This window comes from Protopterus annectens, chromosome 12.part0 (assembly GCF_019279795.1).
Source record: "Protopterus annectens isolate FY-2018-M chromosome 12.part0, PAN1.0, whole genome shotgun sequence".
In the NCBI taxonomy this organism is placed as follows: domain Eukaryota; kingdom Metazoa; phylum Chordata; order Ceratodontiformes; family Protopteridae; genus Protopterus; species Protopterus annectens.
Genome location: NC_056746.1, coordinates 1,194,491,392 through 1,194,515,101, shown reverse-complemented (window position 1 = coordinate 1,194,515,101; position 23,710 = coordinate 1,194,491,392). Strand labels below are relative to the sequence as shown.

The following is a 23,710-nucleotide window of genomic DNA, read 5'->3' as shown; positions in this document are numbered from 1 at the left end:
CACTTATAGATTACAATGCTCCCTTTGGTATGTACCTGACCAGGCACATGCAGCAACTAGAGCGATCTCAACGGTTCCTTACAAAAAGAATGCAAGGCATAACAAATCTGCCTTATGAACAGTGCCTTAAAGCCTTTTCTCTCTACTCAGTCTCCTATAGATTGGTGAGAGGTGATCTATGCCTGGCTTGCGAGGCATCCACAAACCTCAGACTTATGAATCTCCTAGATATCCATAAGTCAAAGAGTACCAGAAATACAAGGTGTAGGGACCTGAATTGTGTCTGTGACTTAAATAGAACATGCTGGAGAGACAGATATGTGTCCCAGAGACTGCCCCTCATATGGAACAGACTTTTCATCCATGTGAAGCTGAGTTTGTCTATTACTACGTTTAAGCACAACCTAGACAAGTGGATGGGAAATAGGAAATTTACATCGGGCCTGGAACCCATGTCCCTTATGGACAGAGGTAGCTTCTAAATGCCTGGCCCTCAATGTCCTGTTTGTAGGCCAAACATCATTACTCTGTCAGGAAAACTTAGCTAGTCTTAGAAAGGCTTCCCCAGTCATTAGCCTAGTAACAGTCTATGAATCTATGAAAAAAACTAAGGGTCTAAGAACTAATCTAATGGACAAAATGAAGTTAAGTGAAAGCACCATTGACATGCAGCACATTTTTTTATTTTTTCTTATGTTTTTGTTTTCCTTTTACGTTGCATTCTGACATAAATATTATTTCTTGATTCTCCTTTGTTTGATGTTCAACTGAAAGAGGGGCTGCGCTTGTCAATCAGGTTTACATACATTAAAATGAAGTCTATAATACAAGAGGCCAACTCCACTGCATGGAGATATAGAAACATGAATAAACTCCAAGTTATCTGAGTCTGATTAGTGGATCAGCTATCAGAGGAACTGGCATAAAGGAGGGGGGAGCTGAGTTGCTGGCACTTTTGGCACAAAGGGAGACATATGACTGCCATACCTGTACATTGCAGCACATAGTGCTGTAGGCAGGACTGGTATAAATGGCCCAGCAAATGCATGCATTGTGAGGTAATCACAGCCACAGGAAAGGCAGGTAAGATTAGGAACTTCTTCACTCCCCCCATTAATGGTGGCATCTAAGGGTTCCATCAGTGCAAGCATTGTGTGGAAATCATAGCCACAGCAAAAGGAGGTAAGGTTAGGGGCTTCCTTAGTCCCTCTCCCAGTTGATAATGGCATCTATGTGTCCTATCAGTGCAAGCATTGTGTAGTTGTCAGAGCTACAGCAAAGGGAGGTAAGGTTAGGGACTTTTTTGGTCCCCTATAGGTGATGTCATCAATATGTCTTATTGGTGCAAGTGCAGTGTTGCAGTCACAGTCACAGTCACAGAAAAGGGAGATAAGGTCAGGGACTGCTTTGGTCCCTTCACCATTTGATGATGACATCCATGTGTCCCATTGATGGAACCGCTGTATGGTAATCAGAGCCACATTAAAAGGTAGGTAAGGTTAGGGGCATCTTTTGTCCCCCATAGATGTTTTACTCCATGTCCCCCATTGGTGCAAACATCATGTGATAGTCACAGTAACATTAAAGAGAGGTAAGGTTAGGGAATTCTTCAGTCCCACCCCAGCTGATGATGGCATTCACTGTATGGCCTCCACCTCCAACAAGAATGAATATGAATGGGCCACGGGGGTTTGATAATCAGCATGAGCTTTGAAACAAGGAAAATAAAAGAATAAAATACAAAAACACAAGCAAATGGTGCATTAAGCATTGACGGTGACCGTAAAACAAGCATGTGATTATAAGACTTGGGGAAAAGAGTTTTTACGATATTTAAATGCATTTGAACATTTAGATTATTTTTGGCTGTGTAGATGTATCTACAAGGGTTTTAATCTGTTTATGAGATTAATTAGCACAGAATGATGAACATTCCCTGTTTTTTTAAATTTCTGTTGTTATAATACGTCTGCTTTTAACTGACATCAGATTTTCAGCTGCATATCATGGCATATTAAGTATTAAAAGCATGTAGTCAAATGTCTGCAGATTCTAGTATTAGAAGGGGGGTGAGCTCACATTTCAAAACAAACAAATAAAAGTTCAGTTTAACTGTCTTGGAAGGAAGAAAAGAAAAATCTGATGAAAGTGTAAACGAGAATAACTGCCAGTCTAGACTAGCTATAAAACAACGTTGTACAATACTGATGCTCCTCATTTGTTTACATGCGTAGGAAGAGTATGATAATCAGGGAGCATTGTTTAATGTGATTGTCGTATGCAAGAAAGCTTTATGTCCAGGGTCTAGCTGAAGGCATTATGCAATAGATGGCATTTCAGGTTGATTGTTGTTGTTCGGCAAACAGAGAAAGTAGTTGATGATAGAAGGAAACATTTTTTTTAACTGACATCTATTGTAAAAGGGGCCACTTTCAGATCTAGCAAATAAAATGTATTCTTTTCTAATTTTCTGTGTGTGTGTGTGTGTGTGTGTGTGTGTGTGTGTGTGTGTGTGTGTGTGTGTGTGTATGGATGTGGGTGTGTGTAGATGCATACGTTGCATATATGCAAATGTACATGCATATGTATATGGTATATGTGTGCAATCTGATTGATGCTGGAACATCAACTACACGCAAAATAAAAACTAATCGCAAAAGGAAATCACACACAACTTTTGGCCTGGAACCATATGGACAGGTTTTGCTTTGTTTCTTCTGACCATGGAGCTGCTGTATTCACTCATGGCTTGACAGGTTTTGGATTGTGTGTACTGTGTTAATTTTGGCTTATTTATCTTACAGCTCTTGACTTATGATTTAACCTAGTCTGTCAATTATATAATATATGTGTTTATTTGGTAATTTGAACTTCATCTGTATTTTTTAATGTCCTTTTCTTATTTAATTTACTATAGTTTGCTTAGTCCAGTAGCACTTTTATAAACCTGAACTTTAGGTCGAGGACATTAAAGGCACAAGCTGAAGGGAAGTAGGCAAGAGTCAAAAAGGGGAATGATGCATTTATTAGATGTGTCAAGCAGGAGGAAGGAAGGATGGAATAGACTGTGTCAGGCTGAACAAACATGGGAGGAACATCACAGAAGAATCTAAAAAAGCAGAAGTACTGAGTAAATGTTTTGCATCCGTCTTTACAAAGGAGGCCTAGGATAGTGTGCCATGATAGGAGGGAGGTGGAGCCGAGTATGAAGAGAGATGGACTGACACAGGGGTGGTTAAATATGCAGGTGGTTGTGATAGGAGGGAGGTGGAGCCAAGTATGGAGAGAGGTGGACTGACACAGGGGTGTTAAATATGCAGGTGGTTGTGATAGGAGGGAGGTGGAACCGAGTATGGAGAGAGGTGGACAGACACAGGGGGTTTAAATATGCAGGTGGTTGTGACAGGAGGGAGGTGGAGCTGAGTATGGAGAGAGATAGACTGACACAGGGGTGTTAAATACGCAGGTGGTTGTGATAAGAGGGAGGTGGCGCCAAGTATGGAGAGAGGTGGACTGACACAGGGTTAAATACAGAGGTGATTTACAGGGAAAAGGGTTAATTAAGGAATGATAAAACTCAGGGCCCAGAGAAAGAGTACCTCTCAGGGTCCTCAGGAACCTGACCAGTGTAGTGTAAAATTCACTCACAGAGAGTTTCACTAGATCTCTGGGCATGACCAAACACTCTGAGAAATGGCAGACTGCAAGGAAGGAATCATTTCAGAATGGGAGGAGGAATGAAAATCCAGCCCTAACATCACTGACATGGAAACAGCCCTAAGACGAAAGTTGCTTGTTTTCTTATATGTCAACAGCCTTCAAGATCTGTTTTCCAGAACTGAAATTCTAAGGCCTCAGTCTGAAACAAATACAGCTAGCACCCCCCTGTGCCTGACATTATTTTGATTCTGTTTTTTTTTCTTCCAGCTAGTAAACTGTCTTTCAGCTTTTCTCGGTTAGGGGTCACCACAGTGGAACTCCGGCTCGCTAATGACTGGCAGTGAATTTTTATGGTGTCAAGTTGCCAGCCCGACACCCAACCTTCAAGGAAGGCACACCCACTCATGCATGCACCTACCTGCATGTCTTTTAAAGTGAATTCAACCACAGAGCGGACATGCAGACTCCACACAGAAGGCACACCAGCTGAGAATTGAACCGGAGAGCCTCTTGCTGTGAGGCGACAACGCTAACCGCTGCACCACCTCCAGCTAATAATGATCTATAAAGCTTTGTGGAAGACAACAGATGTTTGGACAAAGCAGAATAATGAGATTTACTGGAATTCCACTGCACGAGTTTCTTTCATTAATGAATTAATGAATCTGGTCATCCAGAGGAACCTTACTATTAAAGATTGAGATATCCTTTTTTCTATTTTTTTAGTGTGAACTAGCATTTATAGTTTAATCTTTATTAACTTCGTTCAAACTGATTAAAATATATTACTGATAAAATTCATGAGTATCATTTATTACCTGCACATAAGCAAGCATTTAGATGTCAGGGTTGCTTTTAAAAGTATGCAAAGTGACAATCTTACAATTAATGGCTGTCATAAGAATAGTGGAGTTAGATGTATATTGACATGTTTTGAAACTGCCACATTTGCATAACATAATTATATGAATTAAAGCTGAATTTTCTTTTCTACTGTTTATTTTACAAAGCAGAGTGACAGCTGACACAAAGTTTTTAAACCAAAAATGTATGCTATGAATATTATTAAATACTTTGATATATCTTTTTTATACCACCACAAATATGTCTGTTATACAGACAGTTATGTTGAAAATGTAATGCCAACTCCTGGAAAAAAAATATCCACTTATTAGTTTTTGCTTCTATGTCCAGACTGTATTTGAAAATAAGGAACCAGATCACCCCATAATCTTTGAAAGATGCAGTCATGCAGGACTCCATCTATATTTCATTTTAGTCATTATACTCAGTATATACTTTTGTATACTACAGCATTCTCCATTAAAAATCAGCTTTAAAATGTTTTTAAATCTTGCCATGCTAGTTTTCTGCTGAAATGTTTAAAAACACTCTATCTAATTTGGACTCTGAGTTCTTTGTTGATCTCAAAAAAAAAAAAAAGGAAAAAAAAAAAAAAAGGTCACTAAAGCCAATAACTCTGCTGGAGAAGCACAATTCTCTTGCACCATAGCCAAATTATGGAACTCCCTCCCACCCACAATTATCTCCGTACCATCATGCACCCACTTCAAAAGTTTACTAAAAGCGCACCTAAAAACATGCTGGCTCATGCTGGCTATGCCCTTGCAACTCCCACTCTAATATCACCCACCCCATCCACCCACTACCTTTCTTTCCACCCCACTAACTACCTTGATTATAGCAAGCTTGGATGCTCATAAGCCCAACTACTTATTATATAGCAGGAACTTCTTATTGTAACAACTAATGTCTGTTATGTACTTTGCAGATGATAAAGATTCTAGTTGTCTACTGATGTACTACGTTCTTCATCTGTAACTATGTTTGTAATTGTTAATTGCTATGTTGATCAAATTGTTAATTGCTATGTAAATCCAATGTAACTATCGTCTGTATATTTTAACTGTGGAGCTTTTCTCCCCAGGCCTCCGCTGAAAATGGACCTACTTCCAGTCGGACACTCCCGGTCAACAAATGTAAATAAATAAATAAAATAAATAATTAACAAAGAACTTGGAAAAAAATTAAATGCTCCAAAAGCAGGCATGAACTGAAAAATGTCATCAGTCACAAAACATTCTTCCACTATGTCAGACAGAAACTTAGAAAGAATTCCCAGCAATGCACAAAGTAATAAATTACAAGACATGCTCATCCCTTCAAACCACAGATGACATATAAGTCAACAAATTCAAAACAAACATTACTAACCTACCCCCCTTAACTTTTACCAGCAAATCATACTACCCACACTATCCTCTGTGGTCACTCCAGAGCAAGTTATGAATGCTGTCTCCAGGACCAAAAAGACAAGCTCTGTGGGTGCTGATAATGTGCCAGGCTGCCTTCTTGTCAGCACCAGACACTATCTGGTAAACTCACTACTATGTCTATTCAATCTCTGTTTCTTCACTGGATACATTACAAAGGTATGTAGTACTGCTGTAGTTATCCCACTTCACAATATGTGACCCACTTCTGATGCTCGAAGCTATAGGCTTATAAGCTTTTCCAGTCTTATCTATAAGGCAATAGAAAGCATCATTATGGATCTTATTAACAAGCACATAGGCAGTCTATAAGCCATGGGCCCATGACAGTTTGGGCTTATTAAAGTCAGATCCTACCTCCTGAACTTAGTGGACATCAATGATGCACTGGACACAAGCAGATTGATTCATACTGCCTACCTGGACTTGACTAAGGACTTTGATACTATCCCACATTCTGGCATTATCAATAAACTAATCTAACTAAATGTAACCCCTATGTTACCCATTAGATGGGAAAATGGTTTACGAGCAGAATCCAGTTTATTAGTGTTGGAGGCATAAACTGTGTCCCCTAGAGATCAGTCCTAGGTCTATTTCTCTTTAGCATTTACTTCTCTGATATTAAGGCTGACATTAAGGGCCTGTGACTGACCACATTTGCAGATAACTGCAAACTTGGAGCTGTCATAAACTCCCTATCAGATTTCCAGATTCTCTGGGAGGGCCTAACATATACCAACAAGTGGTGTCTGGACCACAGCCTTAAACTAAATGCCAAGAAATACAACATTGTATCCTTTGGCACACCTGGGCACCTATGCATCTACCACCTATGTGACACCCTGTTGGGAACTGACTCAGTGTTTAGGGACTTGGGCACTTTCATTGACAATGACAAATCCTTTGATCACCATTTATCCATTGTTGTTGTTAGGAAATCCTTCTATATAGCCAGCCTGACCACAAGGGGTATATCTTCTACATTTAAGGAATTATCATCTCCTTCCACTTCTCCCCTCCCACACTCTGGCCTATAATAAAATATAATGCCCTCTTTGGCATTTATTTGTCTAAGTATATGACCCAGCTTGAGAGACATTTCCTTACTAAGACAATCAAGGGTATGTCTTCCTTATGCTTCCTAGCCTGCCTTAAAGTACACCTTCTGTTTTCTGTTTCCCACAGACTATTGACAGGAGAACTCTGACTAGCTTACAGAGCTTCAAATAATCTATTCTTATGTGATCTCCTTCACAGCCACAAAACAAATAACACTCGCAACACCTTCTCAAGAACTCTAAACTTTCACAGTAACATAATTAAGACCTGCTGCTGAGATAGATATCCTTCCCAGAGAATCCCTCTTTTATGGAATCGACTGCCTTTAGTTGTAAAGCAAAGCAGCTCCCTGACCCACTTTAAGCATAACCTGGATGACTGGATTGGCAATTGTAAATACACTTTGGGTCAAGCCCCTTAAATATTAATTGAAAGGGATCAAAACTAGGCATTATATCTTTGTAAAGCTTTATGGAGTGACAACTGTATAATCTCTGATTCTCTAATTCTTTTCAATGTTCCTGTTCCAGAAGTCATTCCTAAAAGCCAGATATTTTTACTGTGGTCAATTCTTTCCATAGCAAGGAAAATTGTCAGAAAAAAATTGGAAATCACAGTCTACTCCTATATTTAAAACTGAATTTGTTCATCTAGCTAAGTCCACTTGCAGCAATGAGATTGTTGCTATAAAAATGATAACAAATAACACAACTCATCATTTAATTGTTTGGAAGAAATTGTTTAACCTTTTAGAAAAATACTAAGTCTATTTACTGTACATGTTCATTTTTGCTATGGACGCTATCTAGTTTGTTTGCTCTGTATCTGTTATTATATTGCTAATTTATTGTTTTATAAAAGAAATAAAACATTTAGGCATTATTTATGTTAATGGTTATTTTTGATTTGAGAACTTGTGGCCTGGCTACAAATAGTTCACTAGATCAATAGCCTAGTATAAACCTATGAACCTATGAACTTATGCATTCTGCATTCACGCATTGGTGTAGGTACTGGCATTGAGTGGATTGAAAGTTTCTTATTCAGGTCACCAGTTTACAAGTTTTGACATGTCAAACACACTTGATTAAGTACTATGACTCCAAAGATACAGTGAATTCTGAAGAAAGATTGCATTCAGAAACATTCACCATCCACAGAATGGGGAACTGTGTTGAGTTTTCATGAAATGGCAAGATCCAAACAGTGGAGTCAGAATCATTCATTCATTCAGCAGCAGTAGTTAGGAGCTGTTAGGTAAGCTAAGTAGAAGACTTCATTAGTTCACTGGTTCCTTAATCACATCAGGAGTTCATTCATGGGATATTCATGAACATGGGATCTGGAATTACTGTTCCCTCCGTTATCATGAATTGCAGGTAATAACTCATGTCACCTACAACACTAATAGAGACCTCACAGAAAAAAAACGATAAAGTTGCAAGGTGTATGTGTATATTGATTTGCATCTTCCTAAAAGCAGGGAGTTTACTGCTAGCTTCATGAATGAGGTATTATGGGAGGCACACCATACCGCATGTCCTTAGAAGGTTAAGCACATACCACTTAGCTATGGCTTCTGTTTCTCAGTGCATTTTTTTAGAGTGCAGAGTGGACTGTGTGATAAACAGTTCTGATTGATTCAGTGTGTTAGTTCCTCTGAAGGAGAGGTTTACAAATGGCACCCTGCTATGGTCCTGCTCTCCATGCTCACTGCATACTGCTTTCACTTGTATTCCTACATATGTCCAGGAATCATTTAATATCTGTACTACTTCCTCTGTCAGATATGACTAAGACTGCCCATCCGGCGTTACAGGATTTCATAAAAGGAAAATAAATTCATAGCATATGTTGAGTATCAAAATCTATAAACACACTGCCATAAAATCATAGCTCTCTAAATATTTTTCAAAGCATATTCATTATGCAGCAGACTGTTATACACAATTCATTCACTCAAAATTAATTCTGAAATATAAGGAAGCATCAATGCAGTCATACAATGGGTAGGAACAAAGCTTAATGGGTTAATATTCTGCAATACTATACATTTATTTCTACATGCTTTAAAAAACGTGCTTCACATAAATTCAACAATTTTCAAACATTTTGTTAATATATTTCCAAAGAATATCTGAAAATGCAAACTGTACTTTGAGCTCATTAATGTATTTTAGGAGCAATGGAAGAATTGTATTATGAACACAGATCTTGATTTAATATAAGGTTTGGGACCTACGATAATGAAATGCATTCATTCGCCATTGTGCTTATAACACAGTAAACATGCTTATTCAGCTAACACTTATATGTCTGCTGGAACAGACTAAATTTGGGTTCCATTTTTTGAAACAGAGCAGGACAACTGTCTCCATTAGGCTTTTGCTGAAAGTTTATGACATACCAAAACATTTCCCACAGAGCAAAACACATCACAATACACAATCGTCCATGGTAGCTAAAGGAAACAGTTAAAATATTTAACTCTTACTACAAAATAAATTTTATTTATTTATTTTGACACTTATCTTCAAGTCTGACTATCATTGTCTTTCTCTGTCACCCCAAATGACTTATTATAAAGCTAGAAAAGGGTACATCCCCAAATTACTTATTATAAAGCTAGGGAAGGGTACATCCCCAAATGACTTATTATAAAGTTAGAGAATGGTACATCCCCAAATGACTTACTATAAAGCTATGGAAGGGTACATCCCCAAATGACTTACTATAAAGCTAGGGAAGGGTACATCCCCAAATGACTTATAAAACTAGGGAAGGGTACATTCCCAAATGACTTATTGTAAAGCTAGGGAAGGGTACATCCCCAAATGACTTATTATAAAGCTAGGGAAGGGTACATCCCCAAATGACTTATTATAAAGTTAGAGAATGGTACATCCCCAAATGACTTACTATAAAGCTAGGGAAGGGTACATCCCCAAATGACTTATTATAAAGCTAGGGAAGGGTACATCCCCAAATGACTTATTATAAAGGTAGGGAAGGGTACATCCCCAAATGACTTATAAAACTAGGGAAGGGTACATCCCCAAATGACTTATTATAAACCTAGGGAAGGGTACATCCCCAAATGACTTATTATAAACCTAGGGAAGGGTACATCCCCAAATGACTTATAAAACTAGGGAAGGGTACATTCCCAAATGACTTATTGTAAAGCTAGGGAAGGGTACATCCCCAAATGACTTACTATAAAGCTAGGGAAGGGTACATCCCCAAATGACTTATTATAAAGTTAGAGAATGGTACATCCCCAAATGACTTACTATAAAGCTAGGGAAGGGTACATCCCCAAATGACTTATTATAAAGCTAGGGAAGGGTACATCCCCAAATGACTTATTATAAACCTAGGGAAGGGTACATCCCCAAATGACTTATAAAACTAGGGAAGGGTACATTCCCAAATGACTTATTGTAAAGTTAGAGAATGGTACATCCCCAAATGACTTACTATAAAGCTAGGGAAGGGTACATCCCCAAATGACTTATTATAAAGCTAGGGAAGGGTACATCATGTAGTGGCCAGAGAAAGTAGTAGGAGTATTTGTTTCTAAACTGCCATAGCCTATGAGGCAGAGCATATAATGATGTTCTGTGTCATATCACACTCCTGGGTGCATGCGAGATTGCTACATCTCTGCTCTGCTCTGCTCTTCCTTCTGCTGAAATTCAGCAGTGCCTGCATGCATCCACAGGAACCTTGCCTTCCACTCTCCAGTAAAGGGTTTCCTGGCTGAATCAAAAAGCCACACTCCCCACTAAGAAAGAGAGCTGGTGTCAGCTGCTTAATTATCCCCCTCCTCTAAGCTAGCTCTCCACCTCCAGACTTGCCACATTTGGGCCAAAATAATTTCTTATTTGAAGAGATACATAATTCAAACAAATGGATTCATCTTCATAAAGTATTAAGATTTATTCCTACATTGTCAAGTGTAAGTACTGACCGTGGCTTGCCCATTGGCACTTTAGGAAGGGTCCTGTTTACAAAGCCAGGCACTTAGACTGGAATTGAGTTGCAGAGTTTGGAAAGAAGGTGGGGATGTGGGGAGAATTTGAACAGTAAACACCTGCTGTCATCTCTTGGGGGGTAGCGAATGAGGTTTTATTTATTTATTTTTTGACACCTTGTTTTGCCCCCACTGTCTGTTGATCATCAGCCCCATTCCTGATTAATTAGGCAGTTCATTCCCCATCACCAATGAGAGGGTCAGCTGAGTGGGACTATAACTTATAGAGGAATAAGGAAAGGTTCAATCCTTTTACTGTAAGGTCTACTCCCCGCATGCACTCAGAGAGTAGATGGGAGGGGACAGACAATGTGTTGATTGTGGAGGCTGTCTCCTCACTTTTGCAAGAGGTGTTCCTGATATGCAGTTCCGCTCCTTCTTTGAAGCGCTTAACTGTGGTTTCTCTGGTCTTCACAGGGAAATCACATTGCCTTGTGTGCCTCCTAGTGTGTGCATCCCTCTCTCCCTAACCCCCCCCCAGGAAAGGCGTCCAGATCATGCTCTTTCACTCCTCTCCCACCCCACATAGCTCCTGCAGTATCACAGTCATCTAGGTCGAAGTTAGAGCACCATATTTCTGCTCCACAGATCTTGGCTCAGGGATGAGTTTTTATGCTGTTTGGCAACCCAGCCTCTGAAGGCAGATGCATGCAGCAGCAATATACAATTAAGCAGAGAGACAAGGACAGACACCCACCAGTGGACCTGCTTTAAAAGTATGAGCTTACTTCTTGCAGTGCCCACTAATGTCTAAATAATGGAAGAGAGGCTGGAAAAGGGCAGAAAAGCAAATAAGGTATTAAGGCATTAAAAAAATATCTCAAACTGTAGAGTGATAAGCCTGTTATTTTACTGTCCAGGCTTCACCCTTAACAGGAACTTATAATTTGGTAGGCAGCATCAACCTCCAAAGTCGACAGGAAGGGACCAAAAATTATGTATACAAGTAATGTCAAAAAACATACTGCTAAATTTATGATATAGTATATCTTAGAATTGAGGAAATCTCACTGGCATTCTATAATTCAGTCAGTATAAAAACATGCTACTTACCTGTGTTGTTTTTACCTTCAACTTCTAGTACTAACTGTATGCTATAATAATGGTATTATTCAACAATGTTGTACATTAAAATATTTTCAAGCCTACAAAATGCAGAAAATGTTATAAAAATGCAAGCAAAGAAATACTGATGCAGCAGACAGTTAACAGAATATGTAAAAAGTCGATTGTGCCGGTTACAATGGCTACACAATTTATGAATGATGTCATCAATCAACACTCTGACGTAATGGGATTTCAGGATAATGGCTCATGCTGGATCAGCAAAGCATGCTGGGGGAGGTGTAACTAACAACTACTGGGACTGAATTGATTGACAAAAATGAAATTAAATGAAAGCACCAGTGACATACAGGGAGTTACAGGATAGGTTGGGAAGGTCAGGCGAGATATGCTTCACAGAAAAGGCTGGGTTTCTTACTGGATGCATGGCACTGTATAGAAGGCTCATGTTTTACAGGACAGGTTGAAAATGAAGATACTTTTGATTTGACTATACAGAAGGGTTTCAATGATGTCACCTGGGGTTCTGAACTTGAATAAGTTAGTAATAAACAGTGTAACTGTTGCCATGATGATTCTGACATAGCAGATCACAGCTGTGACTGCACATCAGTTTATGCTAAAGACCAAAGAAAATGAAGATATAATCAACATACTGTTGCAGCCTTAGACTGATAGTACAAATGTTTCCAGAATAGTTCACATCAATGTTATAGGCTAGTGATGTAGGTTGTGCTAACTGATCTGATGGAGCACTCCAAAATGAATATGAAATTGTGGAGTTTAGAAATTAGCTGAAGTACCAATGAACACCGGGGGCATGATTAAAGGGTAAAATGAATGAAATAATGAATAGGCTGGGCTTGGTTGATAGTACAAACAGGCAGCAAGTATGTATTTGTGTGTGTGTGTGTGTGCGCATGCGTGTGTACGCGTGTGTGCATGTGTGCATGTGTGCGTGTGTGTGTGTGTGTGTGTGTGTGTGTGCATGTGTGCACATGTGTGTGTGCATGTGTGTGTGTGTGTGTGTGTGTGTGTGTGTGTGTGTGTGTGTGTGTGTGTGTGTGTGTGTGTGTGTGTGTGCGTACAAGGCTATGGTTGGATCCTATAGGCTGTGTTTTATCTGGCAAGATGAATTATTTTTATTTTTTTATAAAGATCTCTGTTCATACATGGAGGGGCTGATAATATGAGTATATATACTGTACCTCATGAAATTAAGTATGTTTGTACAGTCTAAAGCTGATGTCCTGAATTGTTTGTTTTTGTAAATCAAAGTTATGGCTATAAATGTGTTAACGGTACAAATGCAGCTACTATTGCATTGAGGTTGTCAGTACATGCTAGGTCTAGATTATATGTATTGAAAATAATGACATAAGTCACTCTGTGACTGTGTACTGAAGTATATTGTGGGTGATGCCACACAGAATGGATTTCAGAGTATAAATGGGGAGACAAAAAGGAGTAAATGTTAGGATATAAAAGGGTAGATGTTAAGTAGAGTTACACCTTGTTTTATACTGCACTTTGACACTGGACACATTCATCTATCAACAGTGTGTTACTGAAGGTAGAACAGGTGCATTGATCACTATAAATATACTATAAGAAGGGTTTAACGGTTGTCATTGATGACACTAGTGGACATTCAACACAGTTTTGCATGAAGAACAGAAGTAAATGATAATGTGAGAAAGCCTAAGGCTATTTAAAGGTTGGTACTAGGCTAAATATGCAGCTTTTCATACAAGTTTAGAATATGAAAAGTTATAAGAAAAGATTGATGTACTTATGTACTGGGGTTGATATGATTATACATTCATATGTAGTTATAGGCTTACAGCACAGGGGACCATTGAGGAGCTGACCCAAACTGCCAGTTGTCCCCAAGCAATGCCTGGATAAGTGACTTGCTTAAAGTCATGTAGGGGGCAAATAAGTGTTTTAGAGTATCAAACCCTGGGCTACAAAAACTATAGCTCAAAGCCTTAACCCTCTGTGCTAAATGCTCGACATATGAACTGCTTTTATTTTTGTTATTTTATTTTATTTATTTATTTTTTTATTAAACTCGAAGGCTGAAGTTTATGGGATAACTGGAGTTAAAATATAATGTTCAGCATGGACAGACAAGACAAACAAGATCTACTGTGTATAAGCTTTCAGTATCTCCACTATGTCTCCATACACAGTATGTGGAAATTATGCTAACAGCATCATACATGGCTACTTCTACACATAGGAAATATTATGGTATAATGTGGCAAATTGGCAATTACAGCCTACCAACTGGATCAATTTCTCTAAGGGATTATTTTGCAACTATGGGTAATCTGGGCTTCCCAAAACACTCAAAAGTGCAGTGTTCAGAAAATGACATTGTCAAGGAATTTGTTAGCACAGAGTTAAGCATACCACAGAAAACAGGGGAAAGCATATGGAAGTGTGCAGGCACAGAGAGGGTAATAAGAAGCCAAACACTGAAGGCTTCATGTATCACCAGGAACACACAGGTACAGCGAGTTATGCTGATGTTATATTTATAAGGGTATACATGACTGTCTTGGCCTTGCTATGACACAAGACATTGCTGGCAGGAATGCCATGCTGAGATCAGCTGGAGACACATATACTTCTGAAGCTACTGGCCCAGAGGTTGCATGTGTTATGTTTGACTTCAAGGAGCTGTGTATCCACAAACAAGACATTTCCAGACCAGATCATTCAAGATGTGACAAAGACAGCATAGACAGGCTCCTACTGGTTCTACCCACCACAAAAACAAGGACTCAGACTATAATTTAGCAGCATCTCAAGATGCCAGTCATACAGGAATAGCACCATGAACTGTGTTGCATCACAACAGGCAGTATAAAGTGAGAGTATTTTGTTACTGAGACAGTCTATGTGTGAAGGCTGAGTTCACAAATCCTATGACTACCACAGCTAACTCAAAACACCTCTGAAGATTGACTGTCCAGATCATCAGTGGGAACATTTCCCATTCATGTCCACCTGTGTAAGCAGTTATCTATGATCCATGGATAGACAGGCATAAGCAGCAACAGTCACACCCATCTACTCCTGTACTCCTTGGTCTCTGACAAAAACAAGAAGGTGTACATAATGATATCTGGAAAGATTTTACAGATAATAGACTGCTTTATCACAGAACAATAGCATGCATACATAATGTTGACTTTTAAGCATTCCGACATGAATGCTGTTTACCTATAATGGGGTTGCTGTTAAGCTTGTACAGTTTTGTTTTACCATTTTTATGTTATTGGGAAGAAGAAGAGGTATGGCAACTGTCATTTCATGTTTCAGAGAAAGGTTTTGATGTTTTCACCATCCATCTAGGGAGTGCATGAACTAGTGACACTCATTCAGACACTCAGTTAAAACAAAATAGAGGCCTGAGTGCATAGATGATGTACAGCTGTCCTGACACAATGACAGGTGTGGATCTGTGAAATGCTCACACTCATACAACAGGACTAGGAACATGTTGCTTGTCTCCATTAATCTGTACTGGCAGGGATGATAATATCACCTACAAAGTGGCTGAAATGAGCAAGGAATGGTAGCTTATGGCTACTATACCACACTTGATTACATGAGCACTATAGTCCACAACTGTGAACCACAGCATAATACTTACTTATATGTACAAGAAGCTCAGATATAGCTGACATGCCATAAAGTTTATACAATACATATGTTAACGATATTTTTTTTACTGAAGATTGTCTTCTGGGGAAGGTTTATGAATTTTTCATGTGCATTACATTTTTTGCCACTTGACAAAATGTACGGTTAATGAATCACAGGTATAATTGATTGAGCCTCCAATGAATCATGTATTAAGTAATAAGTTATGAAGTTGGAAAAGTTGTAAGATTTGAAAAGCTGAAGTAGTCCAGCAAAACTGAGCTCGAATTATAACCTATCTCTAGTGATAGCAGAGCGCTTATTTTTTGAATCTGGTTGATGGTACGAGACTTGGTAATACTTACGGATTAGTTGGTGGTAAAAGTCTGATCCACCATGCATGTCGAAGCTTATGATATAGCAAAAAACTGGATGGGAGCACAATTTTAAAGTGTCGCATGGGTCAAAGATGATGCTTTGGGTGCTGATATATAAATTGGCATTCAGTGGCCAAAATGACTAATGATCAACAGTAGGTTAAGAATATAAATATGACTTTCATACTAGTTAGATTTGATAACATTCCTATGTAACATTGATAACTGAAATGATTTCAATGTTGTTGGGTGTGATGCATGTTAGGATGAAGGTTACAACTGATGGTTTACATGTCTCTAGGTTATATGAACATGTCTGAAGGGATAAATATAATACAGTGCAAAGTTAATGGGCTGAACTAAGCACTGATAAATGTTCAGCTAACAGGACTGTGTCTTTGAGCATGATTAGATTAATGATACAACTCAGTGCTGAAGGGTTATTTGAGAATGACTTTATAAAATGCATTGATTGTACAAGCTGTAGCAGAATATGTAGGCTGCTTTGTAAATTATAAATGTGAATATATTAATTGACTTGTATGTGATCTGTTTTACAAAAGACTTGACAATGCAGGCTAAACTATGGTATAAACGAGGTGACTGTGTAGATTAAAAACTACAGTATAAACCACATAAAATGTGCTTATAAATATACAAGACATATATAGGAAGCGTTTATTGATAATACATGAGCTATCTGAAGGCATAAGGTGACTGACTATAAAGGATATAGTACCTGATGAATGATGGGAAAACTGACAGTCTAATGTAACAAATGCACTGTAGGTACATGAAATTGGCACAGCATTTTTCTGCTAGGAAAGGACAGTTCAGCTACACTGATTTACAGTGATAATACATGTCAGCGTGACTGCAGTTAATCATTAGTAATGTGGCTCGATTGTACAACTCAGTTTGTTGCTGAAGTTAATTCTCAATGGTATATGTAGCCTGATATGGCTGAAAGTTAAGCATACTAGTTTAGAAAGGTAGTACAGCTTTCTGTAGAGCATACAAAAGGGAGGTTGGTAGCACATGCAAAGGCTTATATGGGAGGTTCAAACTTCCACAGCATGGCACGGATATGATTGAAAACAAAGTGATAACATGTTGACATTGAAATGAGCACGTCATACTTTTTTCATTAAACAGTTTTGCATGAAAGACCACTTAATCTGATGTATTGCATGCCTGTAAAAACCCCTTTAGGGGAAAATTAGATGATATGGGTTGTGGGTGACGGAACAAACTGCAGCTCTTTGGACAGATGATTGCGGCTGGATTGATGGCTTAGGTTTGGGATAACAGTACCTTTTATAACTGAGGCAGGAGAATGAGTAAATGATAACATCTGGGGGTGTAGGTACCTGTTCAGCTCTTTGGGCCTGGGGGTGGTTGTCAAGGTATGTTCCTTCCAGCACAGAACCGACAATGGTGAGTCCCTTCCCTGCTTTAAGTTGTGAAGTGAAAGATAGCAGTCGGGGATGTACCACATTCTGATCCTGGTCCAGTTTCAGCAGAACCAGCAGTTGAGGCCTACAATTCAAATATTTAAAAAAATGTTAGTAGAATATTAATTATGCACTCTTATGGGAAGAATTTGTTTCCTATAACTCCTTTCACTTTCTTACTGTAACTGATTCTTATATCAAGGTTCCATTTTTTTTGTTATACACATCCTGCTGTTTATGACAAAACAGAGAAATTCATTCCAGTACAATCCATATATATACATCATCCTTTAGAAGAAAACATTCTCGCACAGATATAATTTGGTTTTACCATGCCTTAATACTACCAGTATTTTTTTTCCTACAATGTCAGAATTTAACTGACAACATCAAATTCATATTTGTAGCTAGGTATCAATGAAACCCAGGTAAAAGTACAGATGCAGATAATTAGTTTTTCAAAGACAATAGATGTTACAGAAAAGAGACTATTGCTTACTAATCTTGGAAATACTCTATTCTGCTTGGAGAGTTTGCTTTGTTTTGGTTTGGTTTGACAGCAGAGACATCCCTGACATCAACTTTGTAAAGACAGCATAAACATTTGACAAGAGTATGGGGGTGGGGGTGAGGGGGGGCATTTAATACATCAGTTATTAGTGAAATATAAATAAGTAAAATTTCTGAAGTGTTTCTTAAAAAGTGTGATTTAATGTGTAATAGTGGTACAGCTAATGCAGCCATTAGTTAGCACATTTCTCCTGAACTTGCATCGTTTCAAGTGGCACACTCAGAATCTGCTTATAGGAAGAAAACAACTGAGTTCTCAAATCTTAAATATTTTACTACAACACTCTTGAGATTACAACATTAATGAAGGACATGAGTTTGATAAATGGTAGTGCATACTCATTTTCCATCACCATTTCATGAACAAATAGGAATATGAGAACAGTACTATGCAAACAATCATGAGGCCCATAAGATACCTGTTCATATACTCCATTAAGTAGTCACACTTAAAAGTTTAGTACTTTTGTATGGGAACAATAGCTGTTGTTTGCTGAAATGTTGTCTGGGAATGAAGCACTTGTCCTGGACTAGTGATCCATGGATGAACTGGTATAACCTGCATTTCTCTAGAAACTCTCCGGAGGCTATGGAACTTATGCTGCTAACAGTTATGAATAGCTCTGTCAAAATAGGAAACAGTTTTCAGCTTTACATCTCTCTGCACCACTGCACATATGGTGCAAGTGTCCAACACAGTACTTCAAGCAAACAGGACCTGTGCACACATATTCATTTACTTTAACCCATACACTCAGACTTACAATTTTCTTATTCTAAAATTTGCCTTCACCCCACATCTTTGCTTAAAGTTATCTCTGTAGCTATTTTATTTACTCTGTCCTTCTTACTTCAAGTGGAATAGTTTCATCTTCTGTCTTTGGCACAACGCTAATGCTTTCTTAAGATTGTCTTTAGAGCTACCTGTCTATCCAGCTGACTATACCACTCTCCCCCAGCATGTGTAATGTAAGGTCACTTAATGCAGGGAGTCACAATGATGCAGACCCTAAACCATCTACTTACACTAAATCTACATATTCAAATCAAAACACCTTAGTAATTGGAGACTCCACTTTTAAATACAGTGATTCTACTTTCACCAGTGCTGGACAAGAATAGAGTGATGGTCAGTTGTCTTTCCCATGGCAGGATCTGCGATGAGGATCTGTGATATTATGAGGGTGTGAATGATTTTTTGAGTTCAGTCAAGAGAGATGTTTAGAGAGATATAAGGGATCATGCTATGTGTGTGTCCAGTGAAAGTAAGACTGGTCTTGAATGGAATTTTACCATGAAACAGAATGATGCCCAGATTCAAAGAAAAGCTAAATTGGATTTAATAATTTGTTATGTAACTAGTGTCAGTCTAGGGCAGTGCAGTATGTGCCAGCTTGGGGCAAGATAACTGACAGGCCTACTTACTTCGAAAAAGATAGTCTGCACCATTTGTGCCATAGCTTCTGTATACTGGCCAAAGCCTTTGCTAATCCCCCCCTTGCATTTTCAGGACATCCCAACAACATAGTGAAAAAAGACACTAGATCCCAATCTGGCCCTCTCAAGATCACGCTATTCAAAGCCAGAAGCCTAAATAATAAGCTGCCTGATCCCAATGAGGTGGTTTCAATGCAAAGATAGCACTCCTCGGTGAACACCTTCTGAGTTAAAGAACTTTCACAAAGCAAACCTCTTAAACCTCAGGATGAACTTTCAAAATTCCATTGCATTATCTCTGCCAAACCCCCCCCCCCTCTACAGTGATGTTTGCATGCAGCCTCAGAGGAATACTCACATTCACTAAGACGTATTAGCCAAGCAATATCTGATAAGTGAATTATAACAGGAAATTTAAAAATAAACCATCTTGGTGGCATAACCATGTAAACAAACTCTATAATTAAAGCCAAACATAAACTCAAAATAACAGCAGATGTTCAGCTATGTCAAGAAACAAGAAACAACACATGACAATGTTCTAAACTAATCCATAATGACAATATCGACTCTGACTTTATTGCCAGAAGTCTTGGGTTGTTACCTCCTCTAAGGACTACCGTGTATCAGTCATAACAACCCTTTTTAAATTTATGGGCTCCGGTAATATTCGCGAATGTTCGTCACTGGGGTAGAATATGACCTATTACAGTATTTTCTAAACCTTTTTAATATAAGTCACTACAATGCCCTTACACAAAGGTGTCCCTACTGCTAACCCTGGTACCTAAACACCCCATTAGCCTAATTAGTCTAATTTAAAAAGTAATGGAATAAGGCATATCAGACATTGCAGACTTGGATATTGACAATTATATCACACAATTCATATTCATAAATTGTAGGTCATGCCTACTCCACCTGGTAAACTTCCTTAAAAGGATCAAAGGAGCTGTGAATGACAGTCATGCAGTTCACAAAGCACATCTTGATCTGGCTGAAGTCTTTGGCATGATTCCTCATGCTGGTGTTATTAACAAACTTAAAGGATTAATCATACACTCCTTTACTGTGAGGTGGATAGCAAACTGGCTCTCAGAATATATATAGTTAGCGTAGATGGATTCACTTCAGAAAATAAAATAGTGACCAGTAGTTTCTCTTAGGGCCCTGTGCTGAGACCTGAACTATTCAATATCTAGTTCTTAAAACGTCAGAGCAATAACCCAGATCTACAGCTAACTAAGTTTACTGATGATTGAAAGGTAGGTGTTGTTGTCCATTCAAATTCTACTAATGGCTGACTACAGCTTGGTCTGCACCTTACAGATTAATAACGTGAAGAAAACAGACTTAAACTAAAAGCAAAAAATGTAGTATTATATTGCATTTTAAAAATAAAGCTGTTATACAACCTATAGCAGAGATGCACCCCTCTCCAAATGGATATGGAAAACAGAGATCTTGGTACCTTCAGTAACAATTGCCTGTCCTTTAACTACCACATTGCAAAAATTGTTAGAAAGTTCTTCTGTCTGGCTCAACTAATATCTAAAGGCCTCATATATATATATATATATATATATATATATATATATATATATATATATATATATATATGTATCAAAAGAAGTTATTATCCTGGTTTACTCATCCCTTATCAGAGCAGTTCTTGAATATGGTTCCTCCTTTAACACATATTTATCTAAATACATAACCTGGAAGATCCCAGAGGTTTCTAAATACAAAGATCCTCCCTCCTTACCAAAAACAGACCTTAATCTCTATTCTTATACTCTATGTCTAACACAGTATTCTGTAGTGATTTATGTTTAACGGTGGTGGCCATGAAGGACTTTCACAAAACTAAGAGCGTGACAAACACCTGTACTAAGATATTCACAAAAAAAAGATATCCCGGCAGGTTACAGCAGAATACCTTCATTTGCCAACACATAATCCATCTCTGAAATAATCTACCTATTCATAAACAGACTGAAATCTTCAACACCTTTAAGTTGAACCTCTATAACTTGATGGATAACCACAGATTCTCCCCATGTCTGTCTTGGGTCACCCTCCTTGAGGCAGGAGATGCCATATGAGACTGGATGCTGGCAAGGTTGTAATGGTCCTTGGACTGATCTGCCTTGTAGATCCTGTGATCCTATGATGCTATGATCCTATGAACCAGACCAGAAAGAGTGCAGTAACTATAAGGTTAGAAGTTATTTGTTGTATATCAGCTACAACAAAGGTGTTCTACTTCACAGAAGAAAAAATATTAAATCACCATACCTTGGCAAACTTTGTGGTCTAAAAGCATGTTTATAAAGAATGAAAGTAGTACATCCAATACAAATGCCAGTAGTATTCAAAAATCCAAAATCCAAAGGCAAGTAAAACTATGTATTAGCATAAAACATATGAAAGGTTAAGCGTTTTCGTCTCAAGTTGTAAGAGACTTCATCAGAACAAATGCCACTAGTAACAGAATCCTTTATATAACAATCTGTTACTAATTAGCATAATTAAGTATGGAAGCACTTAAAGGTACAAAACATAAAAGACGTAACAATTCTAAATAAAGTAAATCAAGCTTAAAAATGGTACATCCTGTGAGGGATATAAAACATAAAATCAATTCTGACTTAAAAAACATATATATAAGAGAACATATGTTCTGTTAAGAATAGTATTTATAAAGTAAGAGCACGTTTTTTGAGAAGGGAGACAACAGTGGAGGTACCACGGCATTAAAAATGCAGATAAATATGAAGCTGTATTTAATAAGGTTGAATGATTTGTTAAAATTAATATAGATAGGAAGCATAAAAAACTGTTTATAGATGAAAATGATTACCATAAGAAGTTAGCTTACCCTTCCCCTAACTCTTACTATGATGTTAACAATGAACATAATGACTTTGAGTCTGCTTCAGTGGAATTACATTTTAATGGACACATCAATACACATTATGAACAGCAAGGGGACACAAGGGATGGAGAAGGATATAATGACAATTATGATCATAATTACCCCTCCCCCCAAGGTAGTCTGAAAGAACAGAAAACCAAAACAGGCAAAAAAAATATTTTTTTCGACAAACCCATACTCTGAGAGGGGGAAAGGGCAGAGGCATAGGATGAGGTTGGGCAAACAGCATGAGGAACAATTAACCACTAAGCCCAATGCCTGTGAATTACACAGTACCTTGGGAGCTAATGAGATAGAGACCACACACAGAGGAGTTATAAATATGTTAAATGGATTTAATATTTTTAATTATACGGACATAACAGTTGACAGTTTACACTTTGAGTTTTTTAAAAAAGGCTTTAAATTTGTACCGTCAGGAAAAATAGGTACTGTGGATGTCCTTAGGCAACTACGCCTCTTTACGAGGAACTTAAACTTACAGGTTTTATTTAAAAACTGAAAATGGTAGTTCACTCAAAAGTACTGGTGTTACTATGCATAAAAAAGTTGCTTTAATCCACTACTGCACCCCCTTCTTTCAGTGTTTGAAAAGTCCTATGTGGAAGATATCCACAACACCTTTAATCGTAAGAAGAAGAGTTTTCATAACATGTCAAAGGAAGAAACACAATTATTAAGAGAATAAAGGGAAACCCAGGATATTAGGATTATGAAACCTGATAAAGGTGAGGGAGTGGTTTTGTTTGATAGAATGAATTACAATAACCAACTTTCAGAAATGTTCTGTGATACTGACAAATACCAACAGACTTCTAGGAATGAAGTATTTATTATGCATAGAAAAATCCAGCTTTTTCCTGAAGATTCCCTCTTAAAGGATGACGTTAATGAGAACTTATTTGAATTTTTGAAACTAGAACATCCTATTATTCCTCTGGCCTTTGGAGTTCCTAAACTTCACAAAAGTATTGACCATCCGCCCTTCAGGGGTTATAATAGCAGCATATAATAGTCTTACATGCTCTTTAGGGGTATTTGTAGATAGGCTACTTAAAGACTTAATAAAACCTGTTGACTGCTTATTAAGGGACTCATGGGACTTTTTAACCAAAATTTAGGCCAGTTGGTTTAGTGATGAGTGTAGCTTCTCAACAATT

General features: G+C 38.0%; 1 protein-coding gene across 1 annotated transcript in view; it reads right to left on the bottom strand.

Annotated features, from left to right (window-relative positions):
* The window catches only part of SLC12A5 (solute carrier family 12 member 5), a 1,753,644-nt gene that overhangs the window by 299,260 nt on the left and 1,430,674 nt on the right, over window positions 1-23,710 (bottom strand). The window contains exon 17 of the mRNA XM_044090243.1: window positions 17,522-17,690. Within this exon, the coding sequence (XP_043946178.1) occupies window positions 17,522-17,690 (169 nt within the window). The remainder of the gene's footprint in view (window positions 1-17,521; window positions 17,691-23,710) is intronic.